Below are 27246 nucleotides of genomic sequence, written 5' to 3'. Positions count from 1 at the left end.
TTCGGAGCAGTGTGTTTATTCTACTGAATAAATACTATTATTAGTGCTTATAGAATCAAAACAGCATGGTAACATCTTCCCACACCAGATTTTCTTGTCCATCTCTTTGTTATCAGGATGCGAATGTTTGAATACTGTCACTGCTCTAGATACAACACTAACCTTTTTTCCCAAAAATTACTCTTTTCAAAATTTTTTATATTTAGGAAAAGCAAAAAATAATTAGCATAAAACAATTATTTATCTCTTTGATGATGTAAAAGGTGTTTGGCTGTATTGTTGATAATGAATCCCTTGGGATGCTGTAATCTTCATAACTTCTCCATTTAGAGTATCATCTTCAATTATTGTTATCAGTCCCTCAGCAATTATTGATGGGCTGAAAAAAAAGAATTTGTTACTTCAGAATCATGATGTAATAGAACATGTGAAAAGGACAAGTAAAGAAACTCAATGTAAACCTATATACCCTGAAAATTAAAGAATCTGGCATTTGAACAAATTTATTTTCAAGAAAAGTAGAGGTGGTATGAGTCTTTCAGGAGAGAAATTCAGTCTCCTCGGTCAGGACATTCAACGTATAAGCGTCAACTTTACAAATTGTCATTTGTTTGCTCTAGTTACTGCTAAATCCCTGTGGACATCCAGCTGCCACTGGGCTTCCTATCAAAGTTTCCTCTGTCAGGGCAATGGACAGAAGTAATCCTTACACAATCCTCTGCAGCTCTTTTCTGTTGATTTATCCTGTTTCTGTAGCAGGACTGACATACAAATTAGTGTAGGGAGAACGTGGTCAATAGGTGCAATATATTTTACATATGAAAAAGTGTGGGCGAAACAGCACAGTCATACAATTTCCTTTGTGCAGAAGTATCTGAGCAGCTAATTGTTAGAGAAAGTTTTAAAAAAATATCTCTTTATGCTTGTCTTGTTCTCACACTCCTTCCTAGCTGTCTGCTTTTGGCCTTTGTTGGCAATATCGTAATGGGCTAGGTAACTCTTTGATTTGATCCACCATCGTTGCTACTGTGCTCTTATGAACTTAGTCCAGTTTTGTCCATTCTTGGTCTGATTTCTTGGTTCACTTGGTTCAATTTTGTGAAAATTCAATACAAGTGATATACCCTACATCTTACAACAAGTTTGATTAAACAAATTTATGGAACAACACCAGGGGCTATTAAAAACTAATACACCAGCTTTAACTTGGGAATTTGATTTCCACTTTGCTGGGAAACGGGAATGCATAGAGGGAAATATCACTATGTAGGTGATACTCTTAAAATTTGTTCCTTGTATATAGGGTAACACATCTGATAGATTTTTATCTGAGGCAGCATTTCCCTTGTATTTTAATTTTGCTGAAAGTGCTATTGTGTGTGCTTGTTCTTCATTAACAAAGGGCAAAAAACCACTGTATCTGACTTGACTTACTCCATCACGCCATAGAACTGCATCATATTTTTTATCTCATCCTTATATGAATAATATTGTCCCATATTCTCTTCTTTATCTATTGACTGAAGAATTGGTGTGTTGACAAATCCTGGACAAATTGTGTTGAGTCTCACACCGTAGTTTTCCATATTAGCAGCTAACTAGAAAAGAGAAAAAGATAGGCATTCGTCATCAACATTTTAAAGCAGTATTATGTATGTAGTTTTTCAAAGAATGAGATTTATCCCTAAGTACTTTTCAGCCTTGCCTAGTAAGCAAATTTTGTTACTACTGATTGATTGTTTTGTTTCAAGAACTAAGTTTGAAGTACATTTTCTCTAGTAATCATACTAGATTACTAGGAAGAAACCATCTGTTTTACTGGGAGAACAATTCTACAAGAAATCAACACTCTTCTTTCCATACAGCTGTTTTTTTCTAATATTTTTGTTATTGGTGCTATTGTCATGTCATTAACAGTATTCTAGGGTGATGATATAACTCTTATAAGCAAAACCAAGTAAAAAATATCTCCCAAATGTATGCTTCCAATCCTATAAGAACTTTCTTATTAAAAGAAAACCACCTGAAATCTAATCTAGATTTAACCCTAAGATTGTCTTTACCTCCCTCACATCAACAGAAATAGGGTTTGGTCTCTACCTCTAGAACTGTAATGCCAAACCTTTCCAGCTGCTCTATTGTCCCTGCCAAGGGATGAATCTATCACTGAGCATCTCCACAGGAAAGTCCCTGTGAATTCCAGGAAAGAGGCAGGTTTTTTTTCAGGAAGCAGTTCAAGAACATGGGGAAAGCAAGCAGCACAAATTGTTCTGGGAATGGTAGGACCCTTCATTTGTGGTGCTACCAATGCATGTGCGTAGCAAAGAAGTCTGATCAGCATCAGGCATATGTTGAATGCTAGATGAACTTTCTTTGTGATAACACAGAACTTACGAACTATACATGATATATCCAAGAATAACCGTAATTGTTCAACACTGAGTTCTATTTATTTAACAGGAATCGTTTCAGGTATTATGAAAATCGTATGTCATTTTCATGATATGGTAGCCTGCTCTTTTGGTCTGGAGAAGAAAAGAAACTGAAGTCCTAGATGTTTTGTATCACACCTGCCCAACGCTAGGCTCTGTTGCCTTTCCTGGTAAATACAGTGATTCGCTATGTTTATTATTCTTTTTCTCTTCGGCATGCTCATGTTCCGTAGAGGCAGCCTTTCCTCTAATTTTCTAGCAGACCCTTTATTTTTGAACTTAGATAGTGATGTTTATATTATCATGAGAAAACAAAAATGGAAAACCAGGTGTCAGATTCATGCTGTGGCTAATATGTTATATGCAACACTTATCCATACTAATCTGTTTAGGTTAATCTAAAAAAGAAGTTATATTTGGGTAGGAGGTGGGGGCATAAAATATGGATAAACTATCCAAATTATCATTCCAAATTAGATTGGAGATCTTATATGAGTAGGCTATCTTTAAGCTTAGCCTATGAAAGTGTAATCATACTTGCTCCCTCCAAGTTGTTTTATCTTACTGCTTGTTCAGTTTAACTAGAAAGTTTTGGAGTCAGAAGCTAAGACTTACTATATGGTCATATAACATCTAACATGTCCCATCATGAATGTGTCATTTTGCATTTTCAGCGTATTAAGAGTTGGTAAGAATAAATAATGGTAAACATTTTTGTGTTCAAGTCACTTTTTGTACATACACTTTAGTGCCTATTTATCATAAAAAAGACATCAACCTGACTTACAAATTAGGAAACCAAAATGTTAAATGACTGGGATGGAGTTATGAAAAATATTTTTAAAGCTTGGATAAGAATTTGGCTTTGGGGCTCCTCCCACTGTCATTAAATCACTTTGCAACCTCTTTCTTTCATGCTCCCCAAACCTCAAATCGGTCATAAACACACACTTGCCTTACTTATTCCATCTTTGGATTCCCTTTGTGAAAGGAGGGAACCTCCACTGTTTCAGACGCTTCGTTTTCTTTAAGAAAATTACTTCCAGTTGTGTGACAATAGAGAGGGAACATGAAAAACTTAGCATGTTCCCGAGGAGCTGCTGATACTCTTTTCAAAAACACATACTTACTGCTATTGACCGTGTGAATCCAATTACACCATGCTTTGTAGCACAGTACACAGGTTGGAATGCAGCAGGCATGAGTCCTTTAAAATAAAAAGGCAGCTGAATAAAGATGTTGGGTACTCCTATTTACGATTACCTTAAACACACATATAGATCTATAATGTAAAGAATAAGTGATGAATTTGTAGAGATGCAACAAAATAGATTAGTAAAAATTTGCAAATTATATTTTGTAATCTGAGGTAGGCTGGGAAAAGATATGAGATGGATAAAAACATAAGGAGGCAAAAGAAGAATAATAAAAAAGTGTAACTTTTGAGAGGAAAAGTTGTATCTATGATGTATGACTTAAAATGGAGGACAGGATCTGGAAGAAAACACTCAAGGATGAGGTTTTTGAGCCGCCTTCTGTGAATCTGTAAAGTATTTAAAGTATGTAAAGTATTTTAGATAAACTTTGATTGCTGACACCCTAGCTGCTGATATGTAAACTGGACACCTGCAATCATTTACAGTGATCTCAGGGAGTAAGTGTGGGAAAAGGTAGGGGAAATAGCAAAACCCATTTTGACTACTGTAGCTGATTTAATATTATCTTTGTAATATATCAAAACATAAATTTAATGTCTGTCTTAAATCCCTTGCTTAAGTTGCTTCTGTGGAATAGTAACAAAACTTAGCCTCAGGTAAAACTTTTCCCCTAGCCCTAATGCGAGAGATAAGAATGAGTGTGCTGCACAGCTGACTGAAGCACGGTCAGCCAATACATCTGCCTGTGCAATATTGTTACTGCTTATTTATTTGACAATGTAGTTAGTACTATAGCAAATACATACTCTTTTGCATAGTTTTCGCTCAAAGGAGCAACTACAAACAAAATAATTCAGATTTGATGCACCATCTGAGGCATTGTAAAATTTATTTTACTTACAATACTATTCTGGTGATATTTCATAGGTGATAGGGGGATTTAAGGGATTTAAATGAAAGGGATTTAAATGAAATAGGGAAGCCATTTTGCAATAAGCAAATGAAAAAAGCACTAAGAAGTGAATGCAAGACCTCAGTGTGGAGAGAGCATAGAGATAAGTGAGTAAACACTGTGAATGGAATGATAAGATGAAGACTTTAGATAGTGAGCAGAAAGAAATGAAAGCAGAGATGTGGATAGGAAAGCTTTTTGAAGCATTTTCTAGATTGAATTAGATTGGCTGAAAAGGATTTCATGGTATGGTACCTCCTACAGTGGGCCCTGTTCTGGAATGAAAAGCCAGGATGAAGATTTTTAGAAGGGAACAGGAAAAAAACGTAATGATCCTGGGTAATATCATTGCTATCCTCTGTAAGGAAAAGGAAAAGCAAAATGAAAAATGGCTGCTAACATTGTGAACCTTTATGGTGGGAGTGGGAGAGCATGAAATCATTATTTATAGTAGAGAAAGAAGAGAGAACGGAGGTTTTGGAGGAAAATTAAGAACATAATTCTAGTAAGACTGAATTTGATGGCAAAAAGCTGATCAAGAAGAGATGACAGACCATGAGTGTATATACATTTCTACCCATTATGCCAACAATTTCCACTATACAATGACAGCTGAACTGGACCACATGGATGCTGTAGTTTCACCTGAAAGCTAGGGTCTTGTGAATGGCAAACCTAAAGTTAGAAGATAAAATTTGTCTGTGTTCCTGAATGTGATATTGTAAAACTGGATACTGATTTTGATGTGTTAATGTTTGATTCTAATGGAAGTCATCCCAATTAATATCTCAGATGTGTTTTTTCATTCTTCATATTTCATGTCTTCAAGTGGTATAATCAAGAAAGAGTGTGACTTATCTCAGTGGAGATGAAGAATACAATACCCAGCTTTAAGTATGGATTTGCCAGAAAAATTATGTATGCCAAAGACTTGCATGGGGTCTTTGCTCTGGAATCCATTTTGTCTGAAGGAAAAACTTTCTAAGATGGCAAAAAGGTCTAATTACAAGCCTGACAGCTTCAAGGTTTTACCTTGGTTTAAATACTACATTGGTGACCCAGTGAAAGCAACACTGTTATTAGCACTGTTCAGTGGTGGGAAATGAAGAACTTAACCTAGTGGCTGGTTGTTCTCTTAAACTTGTATTTATCTGCTTAGCTTGGATTAATGTGTCATGCTTCTAATGGAGAACTTGCTTTATGAAAAATGGTTTTTGTGTTGTCTTCTCTGGGTTGTGATCGCAGCACAGGCTTAATACTCCTCTATTTGGTGACTTTTGATGATCATCGCTCTTCTTCAAATAATTGGAAACATTGGAATATTAGCACATTAGAAATATTACGACACTTTTTTTTTTAAACTCCTGAGTAGTTTTACATGTTTTAAAGAAAAAAAAATCCCAATGAGGCTGCAGCTAACAGACATACAAATACAAAATCTACTGGGAAACACAGAGGAGGAATTTTTTTTTTTTTAAACATAGTAAGACAAATTACTTGTTACTTGAGAGGGAAGAGAAACAAAGTCAAGAAATAAACAAAGGAAGGGCACAGCTCACAATAATGAAGTGGAATAAGGTTCAAAGACTTAAATGTCAAAAGACAGCAGGAATAACTAGGCAGGAAGGGAGGAACAAATAACTCTCTTTTTGAATCAAAGCATTAAAACCAGTTCTTTTCTAACTGAAATTATTATTTTTGCTAAAATGGAGAACCAAGAAGAAATCAATGGACTCACTTTCAACCAAAACAGAGACAATGAAGACTAGTCCTAGCATCCCTCACCCAAAACAATGACAGTCCTGTCTCACTTTTTTCTTGGGTTTGGTACCCAGAACCATGGTGTGGGATTTCCAGCTCTGAGCTGCTCCCCTGCCCTGGGGAGTGTTGAACCTCTATCTGTTAGCGGTGTGTCCTAGGGACTCTGCTAGCAAGTATTTTGGGATGAACCACTGTGTGACATTCATCCTGCTCTGCCTGAGTGCTTATTCAACCAGTGAGCAAAGATGAGTTCATAGCATATTAGTTAAGGCATTAATTTGTAAGAAAATCTGGATTCTATTTGCTGCTCCTGTGAATATTTAACTATCTTATGCAAAGTGGAACGACAGTGAAACAAACTGGAGAACATTATGCACAAAATAAAGGGGGGAAGAAGGCGAGGGTGTTCAAATGGATGATGATGGGGCAGTGTACTCCTGGAAAGTGATACGTGTGGTTTTCAATCTCTCTTAGCAAGAGGAGGCAACTATGCCTAGATTTTCTTCTTTCTGGATGTTGGTGCATCACTGAATTGTTACATGAAAGGGGACAGGGAACTTCCTTCTCCCCTCAAGCGACCTTCATCGAGAACTAGTTGGTGAATTGCAAATGATTTCATGGTGACTGAAGGCACCCTTTGGTTTACCAAAACTAATTCAAGCAGACCAACAGTAATCCTGTGTCCTAGTGTCTACTGTGCTCTTTTTTGTTTTTCTCAGTTCCTGGCAGGCTGACAGAGACAGCTCTTGCCCTTAGTTATACTCTAGTCCCCTTGTTGTTACAGTGTCAAGACCACTCTACCATTTGAGACATGGTGTCAGGCTTCTCACTACAACTGCTTATTTATCATGGTCAATAGTTTCAATATCCACACCTTGAGAAATTAGTGTTGGAGGTGGAGGATTGTATCAATAAGCTTGAATTATATCAGTAAGCTTTGTTGAAACCAGCATTTCCTTTCAGTCCACTGAAGAGCTTTGATGAATAAAGAATTAAGCATTTTTCCCCAGGTATGCTTTCCCACAGAACACATGTTGCCCTCAGAGATTTGAACAAGTCTCTTTCTTTGAATAAGATTTCTTAGCTTTTGGATGACCTTTCTACCCCCTATTTTCTCCATGGGTGCCCTGTTAGGCCGCTTGAGACAAATGTAATTTCTGTTTGATAATATATTTAAGTTTCATTAATTCTTGAAATAGCGTACTTCATGTTTGGATGAGTGTGGCACAGAGAATACAAGAACCTGTTTTCTAACATGGCTGTTGATCTCATGGAGGCTTTGGGCTCATCAGAAAGCAGTGCTTCTACACTGTGATTATGCAGTGATTAAGCTCTATTCTCAGTCATACTTTAGACAAATATATTCACTATTAAGACATTTAAATATTCCATTAAAATATTTAAATTTTGTCTCACTAATGTGATAGTCACGGTATCATTTGGCATCCTAAACCTCTACATTTTCATTGTTTATGAAAAAGATATGTGAAAATGCTGAAAGGTAAGTTTTGGCAAACCGATGGAACCTATTTAAAAGCAAACCAAAATGTGTTTCTCCATATGTTGGGAAATATTGCCAAAGTAATGTGTTTTCCTTTCCACATTAGGTTTGTTTTATAAAATATACTTATCAAAGCCTATTGCAACACATAGAATACTTACAAATAAATAACATCACAAGATTTAGCCATATTTATTTAAATTAAATGTCTTTTACCACATTACAGAAATCTCCTTTGTCGCCCTTAGGCAAAAGTCTGCATAAACAGTATGGAATATGCTTAGAAGAAGCGGATATGTAACTGGAGAAACGAGCTAGGGCAGTGATGGTCCTACAGAGTGTTAAGAGAATTGATTCTCTCATTCTTAAGAATAGGGAGGGGGGACAAGATCACATTCATTATGTCAGTTACTCTGCTGTGATCTGTGTCAAAACAGAGGAGACACAGAAATCCTAGGAAAAACTCTAATCTGTGTCATTTCTAGGAAGTTTTTTAACAGCGAACTGAAGTCTCAAGGGAATAGTTTCTAATTTTTCTAACCTCATTCCTGTGGATTCTGCTCAGTATCTTCTTTTTTTACAAAGGGGAGGGAACAGGAGCTCTTTCATGATGCTGAACTGAAGGTCCCAGTTGTACAGCCATTTACACCTTTGCTCCACTGTATCACTGTGATAAAGTCTTGCGTTTACTAAATGATGTTAACCATATGCTTAGCTTTCTTCTTGTAATATATATAGGATCAGGTCCTAAAGAAGCCTGTTTGCTGGGAGGGGTACTTTAAGTATTTCTTTTGGCTGAAGCTTTCTATAGGAGGAGGACAAACTGTCTGCTTGTGGAGCCTGAGCACTTGAAGTTGAGTGTAATTAAACCACTGATATGGCTGTCAACAGAAAGGTAAACAAATACACTACACACTGAACAACCTGTCATAAAAAGCTAGCATGATCTGATGCTAAATATTTTACTAGTTTTTAAGCCCTCTGTGAATACTTTGATTGTTTTTTTTAATCTGCTAGAACCCAGACAGATACAAATTCAGTTTTACAGAATACCTTCTTGAACGTATGAAGGCTATCAAAACAAAAGTGCATGCACACACATGAATTCCCTTTCCCCTTTTACTTAACAGAAGTGTATAGGTACCGGCCACCAAAAGGTAAGAGACGATGTTAAATGTAATTATGTAAATAATCTCAGGAGTTAAATTTAGTTTTGTATGCTTTTTCTGTTGCTAAACAAAATTAAAATTAACGTACGTAGATTCTTACAGAAGAAATTTTAGAACACTTTACTCTTTAAATTTGAAATGAAGTTTATTACAATGTAAAAACCTGCAGCCATTGACGTTATCTTTTATGAGGGCAAGTTGGCAGTAAAACACATTTCCCATTATCTCAGTTGTTTAGCAGCATTACTTCCTCTTGATATGAATGCACAAATCCCATAAAATTGAGAAAGTTTTATAGCATTGAGATGCAGTGGGTTAGGAGTTGGGTGCTTGCTGCATGTCCTTACATACTTCTCTCCCTTTCGTATTTAGTCCTATCCTGTGGAGACGCTAAAGAAAGGAAGATTCAATACTGGAAATAAAGGGTGGACGCTCTGGCTTTCATCTAGCTGAATGAACACTTTAAGCATCCACTTCACAGGAAACATTTCAGTAGTTCTGTGGATGTTTGGAAATACAAAACAGTAAGGCTTGATTCTGTCCCTAGTTCAAATCATTGGCAAAACTCCCATGGTGAAGAACTGGAAACTAATTAGTGGGTAAAGCAAATATTATTGACTGTTACGTAAGCACTAAATATAACTCTTCTTGCTGCTCAGCAAGACACAAGAATATTTGCTGTCTGCAGAGCGTATCTGATAAAATCTTATAGAGAACTTGGACAGGGGGGATCAAAACCACTCAAAAGTTTAATGATCAACAGAAGCTAGCTCTGAGAAAAGAAAACACTAGAAGAGAATGTTAAACAAGCCAATGGCAGTTTGCCTTTTATATATGGAATAAACTGCAGGACTTAGACCTTCAGACTGGAAAGGAGAATGAGAGTCACAAAGCACAAATAGTAGTAAATAAATAAACGATAAAAATTAGGGTATGTCAGCTTTTCTAATGAGTTTTTCCTTATGACCTTGGAAACAATTGCTAAATACAAGCTATGGAAAAGCAAACAAAGCAAAGAACACTTTGTTTTTGACAGGTTCCCACAATCATTATGGCACAATATTAATGTTAAAAAAGTAAGTAAATAAATGCAAATTTTAATCAAATAATTAAATGGCACTTATAAGCTCTTACCAAACCGAGAAAAACCAAGCTCTTAGATTTTAAAATCAAAGTAGTTTTGAGACTAGTTAGAAATGGAATCACACTACTTGCTACCTCTGCTCTTTCTTAAGCACTGCACGGGCATCAGCGTTTATGTGAAAATGTTTAATCTTTTACTTGTCTTGATGAACTCTTGTACAGCAATAGCAGTTTCCTTCGGGTTAATTTGGTCCCAATACAATGTCCATTTGAGCCAATGGAGATAAACTTACTGGCATCAGTAGGCAATGTGTTAGGCAGTATTGCAAGTGCTGACTTAAAGGTACATGCAGACTTTTAATAAAGGACCCCTCACTCATATGAGGCATGTGCATATATTAAGTCAAATCCTCAGGACCCACATGCATTATGTCAGTAGGGTGAACTGGACTTCTCATCACAAAAGCCAAGGTTTACAGGAGAATTTACAGTACTCACAACATTCACACCTATCAGGTACTAATCCCCATTCACGCACAGAAACTATGGCCACTGCTGTCTTACTGGCTTTTCATTGTTAAAACACAGGAATACCCTGGAATAAAATGACTACCATTTGGTATTCTGCACGGATACCAAAGAAAGCACTGACAATCCAAGTGTAAGCCAGCATACGTGTTATTTTTCCCAGACAGAACGGTACGACAGTAGCAAGAGAGAACAAACTCTTCAAACAAACAAGAGAGAATGCAAGTATTTCCCCACAAATTTTTTGAGGAAGGGTGTCAGGTGACATCATTCTCTATTTACCGTTTCCCCTTCAGTTGTGCTTTTTTGCTTTGAGCCCAGCCACTGCAACATGCGTACCCACAGGAAAGGGAGAAGGATTCTGCCTCACAACTGAACAGCAATAACCCTGACTGACTTAGAAGCCATATAATTCTATTTTATGCCAATAAATTGAGATACAGTTATAGCACAGATAAGTGGTGAGCAAAGAATGTGCTAGCTTTGGCTTCTCAAGCAGAGGTAGATCACATCTGAGAGGACTTGGAGCATGGACAAGTTGGTGTGGGACAATCTTCATTAATAAAGTAGATACAATCTAATCTTAAGTATTCCTACAGCTGTGCTCCTATGGAGTTGAATGGAGGACCTGCTACTGCTTTCATTCTTTCTGTGAAAAAAGATTATCTGATTTTTCCATATTTGCTGCCCGAGAAATACTTGATAATATAAAAAATAATCAGATTTAAAATAACCCTGAATTCAAATTAGGTCTTACACACAGTGTGGTGTACATAATGTTTTAATTCAGCAGTGTTATTGAGTAGTGTTGAATAAGCATAATGAATTGAGGCTAGTTAGGTTTTGCTCAATGTGTGGCAGTACTGAAATCTGAAAAAAGCTATTTACATCATGCTCAAGATTATTAACTATGAGACTGATAGGTTAGGAAAATTACTGAATTTTTTATTGAACTGAGTTTAAAAAAACAAATGAAAGTTGTGGTCCTTTGATATTATTTTGGTTGCTATGATGAAAACCAGGTCAAAATGGGAATAAACAGGGAAGAGCCATAAGAAAGAAGAAAAAGTGTGAATGATCAGTATGATTCATTTATTTTAGAAACAAACCACTGAGTAGGAAGTGTTTATACAGAAAATATTCTTACCTGCCAAAGACGAGATATTAATGATTACTCCTCCATCGCCTCCATTTCCTTTTCTCATGTATTCTAGGCCAAGGTAGGTTCCTCTAATCACAGATGTCTGATATAGGGTGGGAAAGGAATGATTATATTCAAAATGTGTTTCTTTTGTGCTCCTAAAAACTGAATCTTGCTTTAATCCTGGTGCCTAGAACTCGCATTGCTTTACCAATGATCTCATTTATAGTTGGAAGATTATAAACACAGATGACATTCCACCGTTTACAACAGTAATGCAACTCAATAACTTCAGAAGCACAACTGCAATGCATAGAAATAATAGCAGCTTCATTATTTTTCTTATTAAGATATCAATAATCAAATTAAAATTTTACAACGTGAAATAAATGCTGTGAAGGAAATGAAATACAGAATAAGTAAATTGTAGATGAAACACACACTTTGTCTGAGGTTATAAGTGGTGGATGAACTGATCCAATTCACAGCATTTTTATTGAGACAAACTGCTCTACATTATAAACAATGTACAGACTGAATCTGAAGATAACACTAACACTTATAACTCTATTTGGCTCAAGGTATGAGATCCCTTTTTAGGATGAAGTTATATGTTATACTTCTGGTCCCAGGATATTAAAAATCTGTATTCCTTTCTGACTGAAGTTACTGGAGTTTTACCATTCCTCTCAAAAGGAGGTTGAGCCAAACAGACAAATACAGATAAGGTAAAAAAGCATTTGAAGAGGTGTGAAACATGGTGTTAGCATAAAATTAGCTGCAACATGTGATTTTTAATTTGTTTTTTTTTTTAAGAAAGTTCTTTGAGTAAGAAACTTTTACTGAGACCTGTATAATTTTGATTCCTTAAGATCTGTTTTTGAACTCTGCTGCACTCAGAACTTGTGCTGGGATTCATCTCACCAAACTTCAGATGAGATGCCTAGAGGTATGCCAAGCCTGGGATTATCAGCCTCCTAAATGAATCAAGTGGTTGAGTCCTTCCCAAAGAGCAAGTCACTTCACCAGAGACTTTAACAAGTGCTAATAGAAAGGCAGCAGACAGTGCTGCTATGGAACATACTAACTTTAGTGAAATGTTGCAACATTACTGCATTAGGGATGAGTTTCATAATTATTTACTGATTTTATTAGATCTCTCCATAATCAGTTCACATTTGGTTTACAATTTCTACTTAAAATGAACGAATGTATTGAGTTACTTTTAGTTTTCTGGAAATGTTATTTCAGTTTTAAAATGAGAACACCATTTATATTTTATTACTGTTTACTGCTATTTATTTGACCCAAATAAATTAAGATGTTCAAAAGACGGAGTGGCCCTACAAATGCGTTCACATCTGCGCACAATTATTTCACTGAGAGTTTTGACCAGGGAAGGTCTACAGGATTGTGAATCATGGAGAAGGAAATCTCCCAAAGTAATAAAAAACCACAGTAAAAAAAAATCTATATATGACTAAAACCTAATGGATAGTGGCTAGGTGTACTGGAAAGAAAAAGCTTTAAAATCAGAACATTAAGTATTTTTCTACCATTATCTGAATTCCCAAACCAAAATTGCAATAATTTAAAGACATGTATTACATTTCATTTTTATTAGCTGGTAGTTTTAGACATATGTGTTATAAAACATAAAGTGAAAGTCCTAATTCAAGTTCAGTTGCCCTTCATGCTTATTGGTTTTAACAGGAATCAGATTTGGAAGACCGCATGTCCTGCTTTATTAATATTGCTTGTTCATTGCCCAAGTAACATGAAGTTAAGCTGCCCATTGACAGAGATAAAACAACTTGAGACCTCATTACCAAGTTTGCTTTGGAATTTGAATGCAGAATAAGCTTTTTTCATTTTCTATAGTTGCAGCATCTTATGTGATATTTTCAATATAAATATATTTTCAGTATACCAATTTCCTGGAATAATGTAAAAAAAAATCACAAAATATGAATAGTTCAAAATTCTGAAATAACATTTTAAACTTTTCTTAAACAAAAAATTCCCATAAAAACCTTTTTTATTTTTCTCCCGGAAAGTTTTGTCTTAAATAACATACTTTTTAAAATGTTTTGATCAATATCAAAAGAATGTTATTGATTAAATGTTTTAACAGAAACTTTCCAAAGAACTGTCTTCAGTGGCTTGTAAAATACCAAACTAAATCTGATTTCTCTTGCATGTCCTGGAAAGTTTCAGAGCCGTTATAAATGTAGTCAAGTGTGGTTTAATGTTGATTGTCACATGTAAATTTTAAAGTAAATTTTAAAATTACTGAAAAATAAGATCGTTAATGCCCAGTAGTGTTGCTGTAAGCTGTACTTATTCTGAACATAAACTCATTGGCAGCTCAAGTGAAATTAGACTTAGACTTAAGGGTGGGTTGTGTTTTTTAATATATACATATGATAGGCTGTACACGAGACATTTTAGAAAGGAAGGGGTTAATGCTGTCTGTGGAGAGCAGGTGCAGGTCCTATCGTGCCCTGGAGCAGTGGCTCAGCCTGCTGACCAGCAAAAGAGAATTCCACTTAGGATGATTAGAGGAAATAAATCAGTTGGAGAAGGAAGTAGCTTGGGGCTCTTTGAGGATTTTTCTATTCCTCCAGCCTTCTCCTTCAAAGAGATAATAGAGCTAGATGAGTCTTTGGCCAAACCGTAATTATAAGACAAGGAAAAAGTGGGTAGCTTGACTCTCCTATCAAAATCACTGTACTGCTCTTTTCTCTCTCTAAAGTCCATTAACTTAGCATTTCTTCAAGTGGCTGGGGCAGCCTTCTCCTTTACGTAGGTATTGTGAGAGGTTGTCTTCAGAATTAATGCAGACTTTCATTCAGATACTGCCCTTACACCTGCTGTTTTCCTTGCAAAAAATTTCTTATCGGGTGGGGCTGATCTCAGGTGACATGGCTATTTCTGATGTTTGGGCTGGTAACATAAAGAATTATTCTGGAGATAAACTCTGAACCAAATATACAGGGTAAGAAGAACCGAGCTGTCTGCACACTCAGCAGATGGCACTTCAGATGAAAGGTGTTGTGTGATAGACCTCCCATTCTCTTGCCAGAATTCCCCTCTCTCCAGGAGAGAAAGTCCTCTCAACAGTTCTCCATGGAAGAACAGCAGTGGCTGAACTTATTGTAGTACGAAAGCCATACGACTTCTGCTTAGAAGTCTTAGTGCCACTTCCCAGTCGAGCCTGTCGATCCAGCTGAATTGATAAAGTGAAGCTGGTTCTTGTATCTGGGTGCCAAACACTCAAATGGGAAAGAGGTTTTCCAAAGAACAATAGTCTTTGGACTATTGTTTTCCAAAGAGCAATAGCATATAGTTTTTTGTTTTTGTTATGAAATCCATCTTTGCAAGTGCATAAATTGCAGCTTCAGGCCTCCTCTCATATGAAATGTGACTTTGGATTCCTATTTGTTGATGTCAGAATACTTCATCTGAATTCTAGAAGGAAGCTTATCAGCTATTACTTCACTATACCATGAAATATACAATAGAAAGTAAAACAGGCAAAAAATGATTTTGTGCCTCCCAATTTCCTGGTTTTGGAATATGATGAAAAATGTCTGTAATTTGCCTTTCAATAAATTGAAATAAACTAAAGGTGTCTTCAGATTGTGTAGTTCTCCATGTATACTTTTAAGAATAATAATTTAATCCCGTGCTCTTAGCCAACAATAATTCATAGTTTGTCTATTGCAAATAGAAATTCTGGGAAAGTTAACATTTAAAATTACTAATTAAAAAAAAAAATCTGACTTGTTTTAGGTTGAAAACATGCTGCAAGACTTAACTTTGTACAACAAAGTGTGTTGCATTTTAGAGTTGAATGTTTTACAATTCCTTTGTTTACAACTGCATTTAGCTGCATGGATATTGTCCATAAACATGTCAAGAACAAGGAGTAGGAAAGCAGTCAAATTTGCATTTAAATGGAGGTAAAGTGAAAATTGGGACAGCTGACTCTCATCTAGTTTTTTTGCACCTGGCTACTGAAAACTAGTACCATTAAAATCAGAAAATAATCTAAATGGTTGTCCTCCTAGCTGTTGAAAAACCTGTGATATTAGTCATACTGCTGTTTTCTTACCAAAATAGTGTTTTACTATAGCACATAATGAAGACCATCAAGGTGCACTGCAGGTCTGAGTGCGCTCCCAAGAGAGGCAATTTTACTCTTCAACTTCCAGTAGAAAATTTAGGATTCTTTCCAATGAAGTTATAATGGTGAGGGTGGGAATATCTCCTAGTATTATCTTCCATAAATTACAGATTTAGATTAGAGGAGATCAGACATTCTGAAACACCATACAGTAATAAACCCAAAACTTAGTATCTGACAGCATGGTAAACTTTGCAAAATGATTGTGCAAATACTCAAAACGTTTGCAGTTGGTTTTGGAAGTATCATATCAGTAATCAGTAACTTATTTAACAAATTGTTAAATGACAATTTAGGTATCAGTGTCAAAATCAGAAACAAAACTTACAAAATTTGCCGCTCTTGACATTTCTATGTATCCCATGGCTATATAGTTTTAACTGTATTGTTCTAAAAGAAATCATATATTGAAACTCTGATTCTAATAAGATTCCAAGTCTTCAATAGAGACCTAGTTCATTTTTTTCTGGAGTTAGGAACCAGTGTTAGCTAGTGTTGTACAATGTTCTTGTATTCCAACATTAGACTCCCTAAGTCAATTTTCATACTCTGTGTTTCATTTTAGCTTGATCTATTAAAAAAAAAGTGTTCTTCAGTGATGGTGCCCAGAACATCTTTAATAGTCATCCTTTGTAAGTGACAACTGCTTTGAAAGTAATTTAGTATGCAGTGCTTTTTTCCAAGTGTTTCAAGGCAGGTATTCCAACTGACATAGTTTCTTATACCTATTTAATAAGGTTTCCTTTACCACTTCTTGTCTGATACTTCTGCTGTCTCCTTACGCATGCTAATATTTCATGCTGAGAAACTATATCTGCATTCCTTCAGTGCTGAAGATGACTACTCTATTGTTATCAAGGTGATAAGGCAATATGAATTCCCTTGAGAGAACAAAATGGTAATCAGTAATCAGTCCTAACATTATATGTAGGTTTCTGAGCTAATCTAGGTCAGTTCTAGGGATACTGAACAAAAAACAAATGAAAGAGCCATTGACTTGTGGTTTCATAAAGCAGGTTAGCACAGAGCTGGAATTTGACCCAAGATCATTTGACTTTCGTACTGTGATGTTGTAAATTGATGGCTATCTATAAGGAAACATTTCAAAGCACTTTACGAACTGCGTAAGACAAACTTCAAAAGTCTGAAACTAAGTGCTGCTAGTGATATCCATGGAAAAGTTTAGCATTTTGCTGTTGGACAGGGAGGTGGGACTGATTTTGTCTTTAATGTAGATTTTCTAGGAAGCAGACAGGTTGTAGCAAGCATGCAAGTCCCTTGGCAGTCCTACGTATAGGTTAGTTTACTTGCTATATGAAATGAAATTGCAGGCTCTCAAGTTTGAATTCCCAGCTCAAACTGTGGAAAACAAGAAGCCTAGGGAGGGAGAGGCAGAAAGGAATGTGCAGTAGGATTTGATCATTTGCTAGAAATCAGTAGCTTTTGTACAATGTGGGAGTGAAATACTATGTTTTAGTTTTTTACTGTGGGTTTTCTTTACTTTTTCGCCCCCATGCATTCCTGAAGGACATAGAAATATGTATTGCATTTTGAGTAGCTGGGCTTAAGTAGTTCTTAATTCAAAGAAATTTGCTTTTCATTATACTTCAACATTGGTTACTGTAAACATACATTAAAACTGTAAGCTAAGAAATTCATTGACTTACTGTGCAATTAAGGTAAGTCTGTGCCCTTCCTAGAGCAATATGAACAACAAAAATAATTATACTTACAGGCTTCTTTATGCACTTAGAGGACTGACCCTCAGGCCACTAATTTCAAGGTAAGTGGTACTTCTCACTTGTTGGTGGCCACATCTCTCCCTAGGCACTTAGTCCTCTTTCTGATACCAAATTATGCTGAAGAATAATCAACTAAGCCATTGAACAACAGAGTCAGTGTATTTCTGGTTGTCTTAGAATGCAAGCTTGGTAAACTAGTTACCTATGCCATTTTATCTTCTACATATAGCACTGTTTGTTTTGGTTTGTTTCTATGTCGGTAGCATCAAGAAACAGTGCTTGCCTCTGTCTGTACTGTGGGACCTAGTGGTAATTCCCACCTGCTGAATCCAGCTATGTGTCCTGGTCACATTATTTTGGGATGAAAGTTCAGTCCTTGTCATTTGTCCTGGTACACTGGGAAAGGAGAGCAAAAGGAATCCCTTTTCGGCTTGCACAATGGAACAGCCCTGTGATGATCGTGAAGCCTTTGGCCCAAAAATAAATAAAATTAATCACTGAAGTTTGCCTAGTTACCTTTCTAGTTTCTGCCAAGACATTAATTGGCCTTTTCAGAAATAGTTCCTTACTGATGAGTAAATGAATTGATTTTGCAAGGTTTGCTAGTTGCTGGAACATTTATTTCACCATGAGCTATATTGAATGGAGCCACACATACATATACAGTGTTACATTCTCTTCTCTGTAGTACCACTCTAAGTATTTTGCAGGGACAAACCCTGAGTTAGGTAGACTTCATTTTAGAAAAGGACTTTTCTAAATTCACAGAAACTTGTTACCTTTGTCATTTATGGAAATAAATTATGCAAACCCATGAAAAATGTAAAAACTTGGAATTGTTGGGTACTGCCACATTTTGCCTAGTAATGAAGGATGAGACTGACATGCACCTGAACAAATTTTACATGTGTATTTGAATTCTACTTCTCTCTGGGCAATACTTAAATAATTGGATCCCATATGACTGTGTTTTTTTGGCATGCCCAAGTTATGGCCTGCAATTTAAAGTTTTGCCAGAATAATGTGTTAAAATGTGCAAAATCATCACATAAACAGGAGATAATTGTGATTTTGCTGTCAAATTCTTTCCTGAGTCTATTTAATTTCATTTGGGGAATCGGGTTAAATATGCCTACAAAATAACTAATTTGTTGGCATAAGAAAACAATATGACAGTCAAAATGTTAAGTAAAGTACTTCCGTACTTTTGATTCAGGTAATATTTAAAATGTAAACATATGTAATACCAGTACTGCTACATTTAACTGGATACTGCAACCTATGTCAGTCTTCAGAAACCTCTGATATGAGCATAAAAAAAGGAACCTCCAAGTAAATTTTGGGATTGCCTTAGTGTAAAATGTGCTAAGTACATTTGTAAAGAGAAAAAATACTGTAATTATAGCAGCCACTGTAATTACAATGGTTCCAGAAAGCCTACATCATCAATACCAGATAAAATTAGGGAAGCTTCTTAGAACGCCAAATTGTGTTTAACTAACATATACGTTCAACGCTCATAAAGATGTGGACATTTTTCTTTTTTTAGGGACTTGAAGAGAAAAAAGTCAGATTATAAAATTTCTGGATTCCTTAGGCATAAGTTGTTATGAAGTTGAATGCAAGAAACACTTCTTGTCATGCTGAAGGACTGTAGGTAGGACTCTTGATAAGAATGTATGTGTCATATGTCCTTGTGCTATTCTGTGCATGGGTATGTGTGTGTATGATGGACTGTTGAAACTACACTGATAATATCCATTTAAAATGCAATTCCTGTACGGTTGCCAAGATCTTTTTTATATATACCATAATAACAAGAGTGTACATTTGTATGGGTATAAGTAGTTGAAGCTGCCATTGATCAAGCTGATAACGATCAAGTCAACACTGTCAGCTTTGGAGTTTTGAGGTGAGGAATGGATGGCATTGCTGGAATACTTAACTAAAAAAGTTAATAGAAATATTAATAAAGTAATGAAAAGGTGGATGTTGTTTGGCAAAAAATATAGCAAAACAGTGGAAAGCACTGCAACAGAAATCTCTTTTTAGTGGTTGATACTCTTTTTTCCCCCCATCTTTATCAAGCTGTCTTTTCTTGCTCTCAGTAAACTGTAATGGATACAAGTGGGAATTGTGTTTTATTCCCTCTTTTTCCTTCTAAATTAAGTCCCACTTTTTGAACCTGCTTCTTCATTTCTGTTCTTCATGCTTTCTCAAGTAGTACTATCAGGGAACTTCCTTACACTCCTTTAAAAATGTTCCTGAAGACCAACCGGTTCTGTGAACTGTTTTAGCCATAAAGAACACACCCCGTATACGTTTGTTCTGATTTATCTTGCTCTGTACTGCTCTACTTTTGTACTTCGTACTTTAAACTGGGGCAGGGAATATTTGTTGTATCAATATATAAATGATATCACTAAGACGAAGGCTGGCATGTAGGGTTTTTTCCCCCTTTTTTAAAGTATAAAATATGTGCATAATGTGTATCAAAATGTATGGCCACAGAAGTTATTCCTGTTCTTAGGGATTGTACAAAACATACTTAAAATGTCCGACATTGGGGAAATAGAGACATTTTAAAATCATGTATTTCATACATATTTTGTTCCTTTCTCTACAAGAAGCAAAAAATATTTTATAGAACCAACCAATATAACATATTACATGCAGCAGCTGTTATTCTTCCATTGTTAAAAAGCAAAAAGTACAAAATGTTATATCTTGGTTTATGGAAATCACAGTAACTAGATAGAAATGCCCTATGGAAATAAGCTAGCTAGTTGACTCAAGGTTAAATAGGGAAAGAATATTCAAATCAAGAGATAAATGAGGATATTGGGATCTTAGAGTGTCCTTGATTTAACCCACATTGGTGTACTTCTACTCTGCTTGATCATTTTAGATGTTCTTATTCCAGTCACCAGCAGGTATTGATGAAATTTTTCAACTATGAATTAAGTCATCAGGGCATTTATGGTGAACTTACCTATAAAATAACGTATAAACTATATAATCTTCCTTTTTTTTTTTTAATTCTTAGGGGTGGTAGCTTGATAGTGAAGCATACAGATTTGTAAGACTTGGATTCCAGTTTTTCTGCTACTTGAGATGGTTCAAATCCACCTATGGTCGTTCAAATCCACCTATGGTCTGCTTCAGCCCAATCACTGGGGTGACAAAAAGAATAGTAGAAGGAGATTCTCAATGCCTTTGGTTTGAAGCTCTTGGCATTGAAAAATTGTTTGGACATCACTCTAAGTTAGGATATTTACTCGGACATTAAATATCTTCAAGATTTGCTGATCAGAAATGCCTTCATTTTTTGAGCTAGATTTAAAGGTGAATCACAGAGAAATGTGTTTCTCACATGGACTTCAATTTTTCTGGTGATGACTAACTATCTGTGCTTGCAAATTTGACAGGTGGATGGCTGCCTACAGTAACTTATATCCTGTGTTAAACCAGGCACAAAAATAAAGAGAAATAAGTCATCTAGAACAGTAAAGTCATCTAAAACAGTAAAGTCTTCTTTCAAATTCAAGGGATCTGTACTAATAGATATGGATGTTGCATAGCTCTGAGGATGTTACACTCCTGTTACTTTACAACATGAAGTTTCCTGATGTTTAATTTGTCAGAATATTTTAGAAGTGAAAGAGGAAGGAAGAAATATGTGTAGTTAAATCTTAAATAAAATGTAAAGAAAAAGCAAAGGAAATTGAACAATGTATTTCTCATATTGCGGAAATTTTAATCTGTGATCTCAGTTCAGTCCCTTCCAAGAATAAGTAAATTTGACCTTGGATAGATATAAAAGATCAAGAAAAAGTATTATTAAATCTATCTTTTTTTTTTTTTCAAATACATATTTCCCCGTTAATTTTTCTGTAACTTGTCTCATATACACCTTGTGTTACTTGTCCTGGGGTTTTTTGTTAGTTTGTTTTCATGGAGGCATTAGGATTCAAAGACTCGGGTACCTTTGTCCTTAAAACTTTTGACAAAAACAAACTTTTAATTTTCTTATCCTGAGCTTTCTTGTTGCGCTGACAAATTCCAAATGACTGATTGGAGAAAACTCCACATCGCACTCTTCCAAGCTTCCTTTTGCTACTTTCTTTGCAGATCTAGATTATAACACTTTGTAGGTATGGTCATAGGAGTGACTTGCTGAATCGCCATTGAATTAGAACTTCACAGGTGGTAGAATACAAGCTGGTCAGAATTTTATTAACCTAGAAAGTTGGTCTTTCCTTTGGAGTTTAGATCTCCTAGCAGTGTAATCTAAATTAAAAAAAAATTCAACTGAGAAACAGATATTGTGGTCTCATCTGATGAGATACCAGATAATATCAAAGAACTGGTAATAGTCTGTTTGAAAATAAATTTAACAGGCTCGTTGAATGTACTGGGTTTTAGCACGTAAGTGCTCTTAAGTGGTGCGCTTCTACCAGTGATGATGGTGAAATGGCCTATATTAAAAGCTCAGATTGTATGCTTGCTTCATTGGTGAAGAAAATGTGGAGCTCTTGGTTGAACAATTTTTCTTGTAATACCAACAAATGGCAACTTATTCTCTAATGCAGGCCAGCTGAGTCTCACAAGTTCTAAAACATTCCTACAAACAGACTGGCCTCCTGTAGATGCAGCTTTACTGCTTTGGGCACCAAATTGTTACACCTACCTGGGATTTCATTGGATTTTATAGAAAGAGAATTTTGTCTGGTGTTAGCCTGAGTACCTCTACACAGTGTTGTGCATCTTGGATAGACAACTTAAAGGACCCACCGTACACACACTTATTGGTTAAGACATATGCAGTTATGTGGTTATTGTTTCAATAGCTGTGTTTACCAATCCAACAATTCATGTTCTGTCATATGGCACAATCTATACAAGCCAAGGGCTGTTAAGTGTATTCCAGCATTAAATAAAGTATGAACATGTGAAATAATGTGAAATAAAGTACGAACATGTGAAGCTAATACTTACCAAGTTAATTTGTATAGTGCTTTCCCAGTCCTTCTCATTGTTCACTCCAGCATTATTAACCACAATATCCAGCCTTCCAAAGTGTTCAATTACTTTTTTGAAAGCACCTGTGGTAAGATCCAAGGGTGAAATTTCTTAGCACTTATAGAAAGTAAGATACAAAAATACAATGCATGCATACAAATTAATGTTTTATTAGTCTACCAAAATGTCTTCACTGTTTTCTTAACCACTAATGAGCCATATGCAATGAAATTCTTTATCTAACCATTCACCAATATTAAACATATTCAGGAAAACTGAAAGGATTAAGATACCATAGTCTCCTTTTCATTCAGTTTTATAATGCCTGATAACAGGAGCTAATGAAAGTCCTTAGCACCCATACATTTTGTATTAGATAGAATGTTTGGCACCCTAATTATATAGATTAATAGCTTGATTTGTAACAGTTTGATATAGCTAGTGAATTCAAGATTTGACACCATCTATTTTAAATGAAAAATAAAATCTTCATGTGTTCAGAACAATTTTCTTGGTTGAGTTTGAATTTAGCCTAAGAACACAACTTTTATTCAGTGATATAACTAATATGAATCTTTCAACTACAAATAATTCATCATGATTCTTGTTTAAATTTATCCATTTATGAATAAATTGTTATACATCCCACTTCTTAGGTAACTCTAATAATGTGTTTCTCAAATCCAGATCTTCTTCCTTCTGTTGATGAAAATAGTGACCTGTCTTCCAAAGAATTTAAAAATAAAGAACTGGGAAACTTCCACAATGACACGTGTTCTTCCAGGTGACAGTGTTCGAACTAAGATAAAACATGTGTATGGAAAAACATGATGATGTCATAGTGATGAGCAAACTCATCTAGGCTGACTCTGCTTTGACAGGATAGTTGGGTGAGATGACCTCCAGATGTTCATTCCAGACTAAGATTTTCCATGACTGCAGACATTATCTGACATGTATAGCTGTTTTGTTTTTCCCTCCAAATACTGTTCCTGGTCACTAAATATTTATTATTATGTAAACCAAGACACACACCCCCCCAATACTGTTTTAAAAAACATTGTTTGGTGACTGACTAAAAATTTAGAGTATTTCAGGTATACTGAAATTATGCTTGACAGGCTTTCATATGAAACCGCTTCACTAAAAGGTTATCCCAGGACCATCTTAATTCTCTGATCTTTAGTCTTTGGCTATTAGTGTCAATCAGGAGCATAGCAGCAGCTTTGAGACATCTACCTTTTTTGCAGCAGTTGCAGGGGTTTACAAAGTTTTTTTCTTGCACTAGATGGTCAGTACTGTTACAGCGTTTTCTTTGCCTGAATGCTGCCGGTCCATCACAGTCATCATCTTGTCATCAGAACAAGAGCTGGGCAGCTGATGGGAAAAGTTTTATTTATCCAACTGCCTTCATTGTACAGATTTTTCTAATATTCTTATTCTGTACCAGAATATTTTAATATTACTAAAGCCTCTATTTTTGGCGGTCTGTCTTTTTGGCTTTTGTTATGTTTGTTGTTAATTCATTCTCTGGTTTCTCAACTTAACTCTTCAACCACTTCTCATCTTTCCAATCCTGCATCAGCAAGAGCAAATTTAAACCTTTGGCTTTATTAGGAGCAGAACTGATTATTTAACTTAATATCAATGAGTAAAATAAATACAATTTGGGTCCTCAATTAGCTTTCAGATTTTGGAAACTGGCTCTCTGATTCGCTTTTAAGACCTCTCTAAATAACATCTTTCATCAACCTAATTCTTAATAGAATCTTTTGCCTTCAAAATACACCATGGGTAATAGTACTTTTTGCCAATTATTTATTAAATTCACACAGTCTTGACTAATTGTACTTTTCTAGTTTAAACATTGAGAAAAGAGCCAAATGCTGCATATCTATGTTAAAATAAAGACTGATTACCAAATTTGGAATATTTCTGATAAAAGTTTACCTGCCTACAGTAATCCCATCTATTACCTATCCACAAAAAGAAGAATCTCATTATAAATTTTTAATAAAGTTATCACCCACACATCAGTGTAAACTGACTTGTTCATCCCTTTTCAAATGTAGACTAATTCTGTGTTTACATTGCACACATAATTAGTGCTTATGGAATCATAAAAATTAAAAGCAGGTGATCACATGTGATAAATATTGAATGAAGAAAAATGAAAAATGAAGAGGAAGATCCATTTTAAACAAGAGGTAAGAAAAAAGTGGAAAGTAAGTACAAACACCAGTTATATGTGAGCTTCCTAAATATTCATGGAAAGAAAAAGTAAATGTTTGGTGATTTTTCAAAAGTGGGGCAAGATAGAAGATTTGGCAGGGGTCACAATGTGAAAAAGCCACCAGAGAAAAAAGCACAGGCAAGACTTGAAAGTAGATGAAGCAGCTGATTTCCTACCCATAAGCCTTATGTACCTACAGATACTGGTTCTAGTACTGTGACTTGTTTCATACCAAAAGGGCTAAAGTTAAAATAAGAGGAACTTCATTCACTCACATGACTTTTAACGTAAAAAGCAAGTACAGGACTTCACACATCTACTAAGAACTTTAAACACTAGGAGTGAAATTAATCTAAATTTATTAGGTGGTGGCTTGCAATTATAAGTGAAAAAATAGGAAAATAAAGCAGTAAAAAAACCCCCAACCAACAAAACTGCTAAAAAATACCCCAGAAACCCCAAAGGATTGTAAGACAGGATTGTAAATTTATGCTAAAAAACCTGCAGCGGGAATAATGCAGTGTCAGAGAAGCATAAGCAGCAGCCACCCGTTCTTGGTCTCGCTCCTTGCGAGAGTCCATTCCGATCCTACTCTGATTGCTCTTTTCCTACTAACTCGGTTCCAAACCCTCCCTCGCAGACCTGTCCTGCTCACTCCAGTTCCCAGCGCACATCCTGTTGGTCCTGCCCTAGCCTGGCACTAGAGAGAGGAGGAACCATGGGAGAGAAAGCACACTGGGGTAACACCCATGCTGCAGCACGTGCTATTCCTACCCCTAGGATGCTTTTTCTTGCTCCTAGGTTACTCCTCCCACTTGGAGAAAAAGTCAATAATCAACCTAGCTGATAAAAACTTTGTTTGCTGATTGGAGCAAATCTCAAATTTAAAGTCTAGCATCTGTCTTACAGACAGACAATGTAAAGCTTTGGAATTAGGCATAATCGTGCTAGCTCGGAGCAGTGAACAATACTGCTGAATTCTGGACTAGCTGCAATGTTTTGTGAAAGAGGAATGGATATGCTCAATCACCACTGTTGAGAAATTGGCCAGTGAAGCGTAGCGAATAAAAGCAGAACCAAAAATGTTCACATCTAGCCTAACACAAATGAATCTGGGGAAAGGGCACTGAGAAAAGTGATGTCAAAATCTGAATCTGAGTCACTACCTATGAATGTATCTCTTTAATAATGAAACTTTGATGAAGTTACATGCCTGTTATGAAATATTATGAAGGGTACATCAACATTATACGATACTCTAAGAACTCAGAAGGGAACATGATTTATTTACTAAGTGAAAACATAAATGCAAATCATACATGACGGAAGATCCTTGCCATTCCCTGCATCTGCAAAATGTGTCCGAAATGTTTTCAACCCATGTTTAACACTGTGATAAAGCAATGTGCCATCTTTTGCCAATTCTGCTTTCAGCTACAGCAGCACACGTTGAAAGTAAGTGTGCTGTATGGAAAGAGCATTGCAACCCAGAGCAGAATTTATTACTCCTGTGACGAGGGAATGCAGCTTGGAGTCTGTACTGAAACCTCATAAAAAGCAAGTCCGTGCTTTAAAGTTTATATATATTACTCATAAAATAACAATTATCTTCTGCAGAGGCTTTCATGCAAAAATATCACACACAGCACTCAATGGAAATGATTTCTCTGGCTTTTCTTTACGATGTGCCATGATACGGTAAAATACATGCATGCTGGTAGTAATGTTTCACATCTGCAGGTTCAGAAACAAATCCTTTTTGAGTCACTGTCAGAAGCGATTGGGAGTAGGCTGTCCTCCAGAAACCTTAATTGCACACTTATTGGTGCAGCAGCCCAGGCTCTTTCAGGTTGCTGCATGTTAAGCCGGAGCACAGCGCTGACAGTTTCCTTCTTACCTTTCAGCTGCTCCTGGTCCGTAACGTCGCACTGGATGAACACCGTCCTCTGCGCTTCAAACTGCTCGTCCAGGGCCGCCTTGCTCTCCTCCCCGGCCTCGGAGTTGCGGTCCAGCAGGGCTACCTGGGCGGGGAGGGAGGGAAAGGCTGAGCGGCGGGCGGACGGGCAGGCGGACGGCTCCCCCTCCGAGCCGGGCAGAGCGGAGCCGCGCCGAGCGGAGCCGAGGGGGCTGCCGCCACCCCGCGCCTGCGGGTACCGGCCGGAGGGGAGAGGCGGGAGCGGAGGGGAGGGGAGGGGAGGGGAGGGGGTGCTTCCCCGGGGCTTACCTTGGCGCCCTTGCCCAGCAGCGCCTGGACGAAAGCCCTGCCGATGCCCTGCGCCCCGCCGGTGACCAGAGCCACCTTGCCATTGACGTGCATGGTCGCCGCGCCGCTGCCA

At 36.5% G+C, this 27246-nt stretch overlaps 1 protein-coding gene across 1 annotated transcript; it reads right to left on the bottom strand.

Moving 5' to 3' along the window:
* HPGD (15-hydroxyprostaglandin dehydrogenase) lies at positions 1 to 27246 on the bottom strand. The gene is made up of 7 exons (XM_075149310.1): positions 27135 to 27246; positions 26808 to 26931; positions 22654 to 22760; positions 11731 to 11827; positions 3563 to 3639; positions 1435 to 1598; positions 1 to 379 (listed from the first exon to the last, which is right to left on the bottom strand). The coding sequence occupies exons 1-7, from the start codon at positions 27225 to 27227 to the stop codon at positions 241 to 243; spliced, it is 801 nt and encodes a 266-aa protein (XP_075005411.1). The 5' UTR covers positions 27228 to 27246; the 3' UTR covers positions 1 to 240.

This window comes from Calonectris borealis, chromosome 4, assembly GCF_964195595.1.
Source record: "Calonectris borealis chromosome 4, bCalBor7.hap1.2, whole genome shotgun sequence".
In the NCBI taxonomy this organism is placed as follows: Eukaryota; Metazoa; Chordata; class Aves; order Procellariiformes; family Procellariidae; genus Calonectris; species Calonectris borealis.
The sequence above is the reverse complement of the archived record's forward strand: the minus strand, read 5'-3'. Positions and strand labels throughout refer to the sequence as shown.